We start from the raw sequence: 10,035 nt of genomic DNA, 5'->3' as shown, positions 1-10,035 counted from the left end.
CCATTTTGGCCAGGCTGGTCTTGAACTCCTGACCTTAGGTGATCCACCCGCCTCAGCCTCCCAAAGTGCTGGGATTACAGGCATGAGTCACCGCAAGACACCTTTAAAAGATTAGCAGAATAATATCGGATCAAAACTGTCTAGCCTGCAGTTCCCCTTAACTTTTGAATTATAAAAAAAACTAAACAGAGAAAACTTGAAAAGACAAGATAATGATACCACGTAGATTCCAGCACTTGTTAACAGTTTGCCATATTTGCTTCGTCTGTGTGTCTTTTTCGGAACCATTTGAAAATTGTAGATATGACATTTCACCCCAACACCAAATACTGAGCATGTGTCTCTTAAAAATAAGGCCCTTGGCCAGGCGCGGTGGCTCATGCCTGCAATCCCAGCACTTTGGGAGGCCAAGGCGGGCGGATCACCTGAGGTCAGGAGTCCGAGACCAACCTGGCCAACACGGTGAAACCCCGTCTCTACAAAAAATACAAAAATTAGCCGGGCGTGGTGGCCCGCGTGCCTATAATCCTAGCTACTGGGGAGGCTGAGGCAGAAGAATCACTTGAAACTGGGAAGCAGAGGTTGCAGTGAGCTGGGATGGGGCCACTGTACTCCAGCCTGGGCGACAGAGTGAGATCCATTTCAAAAAATAAAAATAAAAATAATGCCCTTATTCTATAATAACCATTGTTATCACCACTGCTAAGAAAATTTAATTCTCTAACAACAAGTCCATATTCATGTGTCCCCAGTCATCTCAAAAACCTTTTAGGACTTTTTTTTTCTAACTAAGAACCAATCAGTATTCACCACACTTGACTCTTTTAAGTTCTTTCCATTTCTGTCCCCAAACTTTTATTTTTATGACATCGATCTTTTGAAGAGATCAGGCCATTTACCTAGACTGTCCCACGTTAGGAATGTTTTCTTTTAGTATCATTTACCTGAATTTCCTGAAGTTCTTGTTAGATGGAAGTTCTTAAATGCATTTTTTTACCTTGAATTTCTTAAGTTAGGGCTAAAGGCTTGATTAGATTCATGACAACAAGCACTTAAAAACACTCCAGAGGACACATTGTAAGTGCACAAGGTTGACGAATTTTTACAAACTGAACACACCCAGGTCAAAAAGCAGAACATGACCAGAAACCAGAATCCCCTCCCGGGGCTCCATGCTCACGTCCATTCACTAACCCTCACACTCCAAGAGTGACGGTTGTCCTGACTTCGAATATCACCAATTAATTTTGCTTATTTTTGTTCTTTCCATAAATGGAATCATACGGTATGTACTTTTGTGTCTTGAATCTTTTGACATTATACTTAGGCAGTTTGACCATATCATTCCATATAGTTGTGTTGCAGTTCATTCATTTTCATTGCTCTATGATATGGTTTGGCTGTATCCCTACCCAAATCTCATCTTGTGAATTGTAGCTCCCATAATTACAACATATTGTGGGAGGGACCCAGTGGGAGATAATTGAATCATGGGAGGGGTTTCCCCCATACTGTTCTCATGGTAGTGAATTAGTCTCACGAGATCTGATGATTTTATCAGGGATTTTCCTTTTTGCTTGGTTCTCATTCTCTCTTGTCTGCCACCATGTAAGATGTGCCTTTCACCTTCTGCCATGATTGTGAGGCCTCCCCAGCCATGTGGAACTGTGAGTCCATTAAACCTCTTTTTCTTTACAAATTACCCAGTCTTGAGTATGTCTTAATCAGCAGTGTGAAAACAGACTAATATACTCTATAACCTCAATATTATTGGCATTTAGAGCTAGATAATTATTTGCTGTGGGGGGCTGTTCTGGGCATTGTAGAATGTTTAGCAGCATCCCTGGTCTGTATGCACTAGATGCCAGTAGCATTCTCCCTAAGCAGTTCTCCCTAAGCAGTTAAAGACAACCCAAAATATCTGAAGACCACAATTTATGTATCCATTCTGCTCTTGATGGGCGTTTGGGTAACTTCCAAGTATGGTGCTATTATCAATAATGCTGCTGTGAAAGTTCTAGCACATGCCTTTTGGCAGATAGCTATCTATCTACATTTCTGTTGAGTTGTTCATCATTCTTACTTGATGAATGATGGATTGGAGTAGAACCTAAGAGTAGAATTGTTGGGCCTTAGTTTAGCTTTAATAGATAATGCCAAGCAGTTTTCCAAAATGGTTGTACTGATATATACTTTCACTAGGAAGGCTATTTGGGAGTTCCAGTTGTTTCTCATCATCGCCAGTACTTTTTATTTTTTTCATACCGGAGGGTGTTGTGACATTTCATTTCCCAGATGACTCATGAATTTGACAACCATTTCATGTGTTTTTTGGCTATTTTTTAAGCTAACATTTAATGACTGCTTTCTATGTGCCATTCCCAGCCTCTCTGCTTTATAATTTATGTCTTTTTTTTTTTTTTGAGACAGAGTTTTGCTCTGTTGCTCAGGCTGAAGTGCAGTGGTGCAAACATGGCTCACTGCAGTCTTGACTTCCTAGGTAAAAGTGATCCCCCTACCTCAACCTTCTGAGTAGCTGGGACTACAGGCTCATGCCACCATGCCTGGCTCTTTTTTTTTTTTTTTTTAAGAGATGGGGTCTTACTATGTTGCCCAGGCTGGTCTCAAACTCCTGGGCTCAAGCGATCCTCCTGCTTCAGCCTCCCTAAATGTTGGGATTACTTACAGGTGTGAGCCACCACACCTGGCCATAAGTCTTATTTAACGCAACAATGCTACCCCATTCCACAGATGGGTAAGTGGTATCTGGTAAGAAGAGGAGCTGGGATTCAGTCCTCAAATTCTGGGGCATGCATCTTAGCTTTCCCTATCCCACTTGGTGAGGTGGGCCACCCTAGTCAGATTGAGATCTAACCAGTTGTTTGCAGATGGCTGCGGGACCATCTGCAGAGGTGCTGTGAAGAACTGACATTCCAATGGAGAGAAGGACAGGAAGCAAATGACAGCCCAAGGGGAGGAAGGGGGTGGTCCCGGGCTATAGATAACAGAAGAGGAGAAAGGCTGCTGCTGGAGCTTGTGAAGTGGGAGGCACAAATGGCAAATTAGGAGTGTGTTTATTTACAGGAAAATCATGAGAAGCAGGAACAAACAGGGCTGTAGGGGAGGTGGGCTGGCAGTGAGGTCAGGTGTCTGTATAAACAGGCATTGGCTGGGTAGAGGGAACACAGGAGCCAGGCTGCGGGAAGAGGTTTCCTTTCTCTGGCAGCTCTGGCTGAGGCCACAGGAGGGACATCAAGCGAATATTTTCTGGAGCTCCCCCAGGCGTGGGTCCTTGTAGAGCTTTTCCTCCAGAGCCAGGTACTTCAGTGGGGCCAGTTCCTTGTGTCTGAAGTCAGAGGGGCAAGGAAAGAGAGTGAGGGGTTACAAAGCTGGTGGTCCAGCCTCCCAGTGGGTTCTCTCCGCCTGCCCTGCCTGCTCACCGATTGAGGCGCTGCTCCAGGATGCGAATGCGGAACATGGCCTGAGAGCAGTAACTCAGGTACAGGTCTTCATCCTCGGGTGTCAGCGTCACCTGGTTCTCCTGGTACCACTGCTGCTTCTTTTGCAGCTCCTGGGTCTCCTGTGGTCATAGGGAGGACAGAGAAGGAGGGCTGACAAGGCTGACCTTCACCCAGGCTGCAGGCTGCAATCCCATTGGTCACTAGACAGCACCATGACGGTTGGCCCCACTGTCCCAACCCACACAAGCCACCTATCCATACCTGCCACAGAGGAGGCAGGGGCCACAAAATATCTTGGGTGGGAGCCAGTGGGGTCATGTTTATAGGGATGTCATGTCCATGAAGTCAGAGCAGGGGTCAAGACTGAGAAAGCCATGTAGCTCTGGACAAGTTACTGGCATTTTTCAGAACCTGCAATTTCTTGTCTACAAAATGAGAGTCATTGTACTCCCCCCTCCCCTTGTAGAGCTCCTTGTGAAGATTAAGTGACATAATCTTAGTAGTGCATGGGAATTACATGGTGTGTGCCTGACCAACAAAAATGGGTCAAGGACTAGGAGTTGTTATAATGTACCATCTCTCTGTCTACCCAGCCATCTGCCCATCTATTCCTCTGCCCATCCCTGCCCATCCATTCATCCATCCATCCATCTGTCCATCCACTCATCTATCCAACCGCCCATCTATCTACTCGCCCATCCATCCATCCACCCACCCACCCACTCATCCATCCACCTACCCACTCACTCACTCATCCACCCATCCATTCATCCATCCATGTACCCATCCATCCATTCATCCACCCACCCACCCACTCATCCATCCATCCACTCATCCACCCACCCACCCACTCATCCATCCATCCACTCATCCATCCATCCACCCACTCACTCACTCATCCATTCATCCATCCACCGATCCATCCATCCACCCATCCATCCATTCATCCATCCACCCACCCACTCATCCATCCACCCACCTACTCACTCACTCATCCATCCATCCATCCATCCATCCATCCATCCACCCACCCACCCATCCATTCATCCATCCACCCACCCACCCATCCACCCACTCATCCATCCACCCACCCACTCACTCACCCACCCATCCATCCATCCATCCATCCACCCTCCCACTCATCCATCCACCCACCCACCCACTCATCCGTCCACCCACCCACTCACTCATCCACCCACCCATCCATCCATTCATCCATCCACCCGCCCACTCATCCATCCACTCACCCACTCATCCATCTGCCCACTCACTCACTCACCCATCCACCCATCCATCTATCCACCCACTCATCCATCCATCCACCCACTCACTCACTCATCCATTCATCCATCCACCCATCCATCCATTCACCCATCTACCCACCCACTCATCTATCCACCCACCCACTCAGTCATCCATTCATCCATCCACCCTTCCATCCATTCATCCATCCACCCTTCCATCCATTCATCCATCTACCCACTCACTCATCCATCCATCCACCCACCCACCCACTCATCCATCCACCTACCCACTCATCCATCCACTCACTCACTCACTCACTCACTCATCCACCCACCCATCCATCCACCCACTTATCCATACATATACCCATACACTTATCTATCTACTCACCCATCCATTCATCCTCCCATCCATCTATCCATCCATCCATTTATCCACCCATCCACCCACACATCTATTCATGCACCCACCCATCCCTCTATCTACGCATCAATCTACCCACCCATCTATCTACCTATTCATCCATCTATCTACCCATCCATTCATCCACCCATCTATCCATCCATCCATCCATCCATCCATCCATCCATCCATCCACCCACCCACCCACCCACCTATCCATACCTACACCCATCCATCCCCCTCTCCATTCATCTATCCGATAAACAAGTGTGAGGAGGAACAACTCAGTCATTCAGTCATTTGGAAACCCCAAGCATTGACATATTCATCCCCCTCATCAGGCCCTCACAAGCCTGTGAGGTGGTGGGCAGACAGCCCTGGGCCCATTTTCTGGATGCAGATGCTGAGATCCCCTCCCCAACAAAGGCCCTGGTGGCACCTTCTCAAAGCGGGCTTGGATGAGGTTGGCCTTGTTGATGAGCCGCTGCTTGAAGTCGCTGAGGCACTCATCCTTGAGGCGCACCGCCTGCCAGCGTGTTAATTTCTCTCCTGGCGGGAGCTGGGCCAGGAATGGGGCCAGGTAGTCCAGCTGGGTCTCCACCTGCCTCAGGTGCTCTTCATGCATCACGCGCTCCTGTAAAGGTGAGGGGCAGTCAGCTGGATCAGCAGGAACTGCAGAGACCTCTCCACCAGCTCTGCATCAGCAGTGTGCCAGCACAAAGCCAGACCTCACAGCCAGGTCCTGGTGCATGGTGCCTCCAAGACAGGCCTTAGAAGGGCCTGCATGCTGGTCTCTGGACCTGTGTTTTCTGCCGACAGCCAACTCTTTTTTTCTTACATGAATTTGTGTCTCACTACCTGAGCTTTGGTTTCCTTCTCTGAGGATCTGACAGGATCATGTCTGTAAAGCACGCAGCCTGATGCCTGACAATCCATAGTAGATGCTTATTCAGTCAATGGTAGTGGTTATTAATGATGTTAGTTAAAAACTGCCAGTAACTCCCTTCACTTTTCTTTTCCACCCTGGGGCCTGTGTCCTCCATCTGCATACAGGGGGCAGTGAAGTTGGAGACATGGGGGCTGACACCCTCCCCTGGGATCTGAGAACAGTCATCTGATGCCCGTCCTGCCTCACGACCCCCAAACTATTTTTAGAAATCTCAACTTGGTTGGTGAAAGGGATTCAGAAGCCGGCCCTGAAAACCAGGCGGGGACTTGCAACCTGAGGGTGTAACCTGAATGCCCTCCCTGTGCTGGAGAGCAGGAGAGCTCAGGCCTGTAGCCAGAGGTAGCTCACTGGGGCCACTGGCCCAGGGTGCAACCTCAGTGGGAGCCCTGGGTAGAGGTGGGCACATAATTTTAATTCTTTTCCCAACCACAGGCCTTGGCTTGGCTACAGCCCCTGGGGATGGGGGGAAACTTTGCCCAAATCCCAAGTACTATTTTGGATGAACCATAGAAATGGTCAGTTCAGCAGCAAGGATGACCGCATGGTATCAATAACTGTATCCCCGACAGGGGGTTTCTTAGCAGAATCCCTCATGGTCCCCACCACCCTGGAGGCCAGGGGGTCTAGGAAAAGCTGGGGCCTGGAGAAGGGATTGGGACTGACCATGGCCTCCCGATACTCCTTGCTCTTTTCATTCCGCTTGGTGTCATAGATGGAGATGGTCAGTGTGTGCGCTGCCTCCTCTTCCTCTCGAAGCTTCAGAATCTCCAGCACCTGAAATGAGAAGTGTTGGAGGGCATGATGAAGACACCTCCCACTCCTGTAACCCCAGCACTTTGGGAAGCCAAGGAGGGCAGACTGCATGAGTTCAGGAGTTTGAGACCAGCCTGGGCAAAATGGAAAAACCCCATCTGTTAAAAAAACAAAAACAAAAACAAGAAATTAGCCGGGCATGGTGGTGTGCACTAGTGGTCCCAGTTACCTGGGAGGATGAGGTGGGAGGACCACCTGAGCCCGGGATGTAGAGCCATAATTGTGCCACTGCATTCCAGTCTGGGTTATAGAGCGAGACCCTATCTCCAAAACAAAGATACCGCCCACCTGCTCACTGTCCCATAGGACCCTACCTCCAGCTCTGACTCCCAGACCTGATGTCTGGACAGCTTCTCCTCCCTCTTCAGGTGCATCATGGCCTCGTACTGGTAGAGCAGCTTCTTGGTGTGCTCCATGGGCTCCACCTGGGACAACAACCACCTCAGTAACACAGAGAGGCTGCCATGATCCGGGCATAGGACCACCTGGGTTCAAATCTACCCCTGCCACTTTCTAGCTGTGTGACCTCTAGCAAGTTGCTAAACCTCTCTGAGTCTTAATTTTCTCACTTATAAAACTACAGATAATAATAAAAGAGGAACTGATGACTCAGAAAAGCTGGGGACTGTGCCGGGAGAGTGAGGGTTTGACTAGGAAGGCTAGCCCCTCAGAGGTAGTGAGACTCTTCCCCTCCCACAGAGCCTCCCTAGGATCTGAGGTTTGCCCTGACCAGGAGTGCAGAGTCGTCTTAGCCTGCTGAGTTCTCTTTTTTTGGTGGAAAAGGAAGATTTTCAGAGGAACTCAAAGAGAAGGGTCCCCAGATGGGGAACTTTTGGTTTTCCCAAGGAGCAAAGATGAATTTCCTGGCTGGGATTCACCAGCGCCCATCCTGGTTCTCCCAAGTTGCTGGAATAAGACAGAGAGCCCCAGCTCCTCCTGCACCCGACCCCTGCCCGCCGTGGCCCCCAGGCCCACCTCGAAGCTGATGCACATGTCGGGCGTCATGATGATCTTGTTGCCCTTGTTGTCCACCTCGGTGCGCCGCAGGAACTCGCGCTTGGAGGCGGTGATGTGGTCCTCACGGCAGTGGTAGCGCAGCTGGATGCGCTCCTCCGCAACCAGAAACACGCGCTCTGCCACGTCCTCCTCCGCGGGCTTCGCTGGGTTGCGGAAGAACTGCTCTGTGATTTTCTGGGAGGCCAGAACATGCAAAGGATGAGCAAAAGATGAGCGTATGAGAGGAGATTTCTGTGCATGCCCGCAGGCAGGAGCAACGGACGTTCAGGACACTGGAGTCTGGGGTCGTTTGGCGATTCACGTGGAATAGCCTCGCCTAGCCAGACAATAGATTTCGTGGGTTCTCAGGGCCAGGCCACTCCAGTCCCGTATGGTGCTGGGCCCCTCCTCAGCTCCTTCAAGACTCTGCTTGCCTACCTCAAGAGATGGGGAGCTCACCACTTCTCCAGACAGCCTACTCCATTGCTAGACATCCCTTACTGCTAGAAAGGGCTTCTTTGGCATGCTGCCGTTACACACAGTTGCCAACTAGTTTGTAATGACATGGAGGGGAAAATGCACAATTTCATGTTAAGTGGGTAATACAGGGACTCTAATCCCCGGGTCCCGATCTCAATTACATTAGAAAAAACTCTCAAAACCAAACCTATAATCCATGGTAATATATGAGAGATGCCATTCTGAGATATTTTTGCTTTTTTCTACATTTTTACATATTTTCCAAATGTTTAGTCATGAGTGTGTATTTTTGTATAACAATAAGGAAGTAACACATCCTTGGCCCCATGGTTGAGGGCACAGTCTTGCACCCCCAGTGTGCAACCCCAGTGTGCAACCCCAGGATGGCACATTTGGTGATATGGTTTGGCTTCGTGTCCCCCCACCCAAATCTCACCTTGAACTATAATCCCCATAGGTCAAGGGCGGGACCAGGTGGAGATAATTGAATCATGGAGGTGGTTTCCCCCATGCTATTCTCGTGATAGTGAGTGAGTTCTCCCGAGATCTGATGGTTTTATAAGCAGCTTCCCCTTTGCTCAGCACTTATTCTTTCTCCTGCTGCCCTGATTCTAGTGAAAAGGACCCTTTTCACTAGGCAGAAGGTGAAAAGGACCCTTCTGCCATGATTCTAAGTTTCCTAAGGGCTCCCCAGCCATGCGGAACTATGAGTCAATGAAACTTCTTTTCTTTATAAATTACCCAGTCTCAGGTATTTCTTCATAGCAGCATGAGAACAGACTAATACATTTGGTAAAATGCTTGGTTCATCATTGGTGCCCTTAGATATGTCTCAGGCCTTAATGCCATCCCAGAGCCAGGGTTCTCACCATTCAGAGGTGACATCAGCTGCCAGAGAAGGAGGGCCACCTGTCCCCAGCCCTGGCGAGCTCTTACCACAATGGGCCGGGGGTTTGACTCTGCACTGCTCAGAGTGAGCTTCTTGACTCGGGGTCCGAAGTTGGCATGGCGGTAGGAGAGGAAGTCTGGGCGTCCTTGATAGTACTCTGTCATTGTCCTGGGTGTCTCCTCCCGCTTTATCAGGCCATCCACACGGGCCGTTTCGTAAAACTCAATGACACGGTCCATCTCAGGTTGCATGGACTTGTACGAGTGCACTGGGTGGGGAGCAGGAGGAGGGAGGAGACAGCTTCATGAGCACTAGGAAGTATGGCTGCTGCCTTGATGGCCAAACCCCAGGCCCAGGGAGAAGACAGACCCACATTATGGAGGAGGTTAGCTATGGAACCAGTCCCCTATTGCTGGGTGTTTAGGTTGTGTACAACTTTTCTGATTATTAGCAACACCACGATGAACATCCACATCGTGCATTTTTTGTTCTTGTCCATTATTTGCTAAGAATAAATTCTCAGCAGTGGAATTGCTGGGTCCAAAAGTGTACTTTTTTTTTTTTTTTTTTTTGAGATGGAGCCTCGCTGTGTCACCCAGGCTGGAGTGCAGTGGTGCGATCTCAGCTCACTGCAATCTCTGCCACCTGGGTTCAAGTGACTCTCCTGTCTCAGCCTCCTGAGTAACTGGGACTACAGGCACCTGCCACCACACCTGGCTAATTTTTGTATTTTTAGTAGAAACGGGGTTTCACCATGTTGGCCAGGCTGGTGTCAAACTCCTGACCTCAGGTGATCCACC

The 10,035-nt window shown here is 49.3% G+C and overlaps 1 protein-coding gene across 6 annotated transcripts in view; it reads right to left on the bottom strand.

Annotated features, from left to right (window-relative positions):
* Nucleotides 1-3,055: 3,055 nt before the first annotated feature.
* Nucleotides 3,056-10,035, bottom strand: part of DRC7 (dynein regulatory complex subunit 7) — a 36,432-nt gene continuing 29,452 nt past the window's right edge. For all 6 annotated transcript variants that reach the window (XM_024233699.2, XM_054533969.1, XM_054533972.1 and 3 more), the window contains 7 exons: nucleotides 9,283-9,503; nucleotides 7,846-8,061; nucleotides 7,185-7,295; nucleotides 6,721-6,831; nucleotides 5,548-5,742; nucleotides 3,441-3,580; nucleotides 3,056-3,346 (listed from right to left, as the gene is read on the bottom strand). In XM_024233699.2, coding sequence (XP_024089467.2) covers nucleotides 3,253-3,346; nucleotides 3,441-3,580; nucleotides 5,548-5,742; nucleotides 6,721-6,831; nucleotides 7,185-7,295; nucleotides 7,846-8,061; nucleotides 9,283-9,503 — 1,088 coding nt within the window. In that variant the 3' untranslated portion in view covers nucleotides 3,056-3,252. The remainder of the gene's footprint in view (nucleotides 3,347-3,440; nucleotides 3,581-5,547; nucleotides 5,743-6,720; nucleotides 6,832-7,184; nucleotides 7,296-7,845; nucleotides 8,062-9,282; nucleotides 9,504-10,035) is intronic.

Source organism: Pongo abelii, chromosome 18, assembly GCF_028885655.2.
Source record: "Pongo abelii isolate AG06213 chromosome 18, NHGRI_mPonAbe1-v2.0_pri, whole genome shotgun sequence".
In the NCBI taxonomy this organism is placed as follows: Eukaryota; Metazoa; Chordata; class Mammalia; order Primates; family Hominidae; genus Pongo; species Pongo abelii.
Note: the sequence above shows the minus strand (reverse complement) of the source record. Positions and strands in the feature narration are given on the sequence as shown.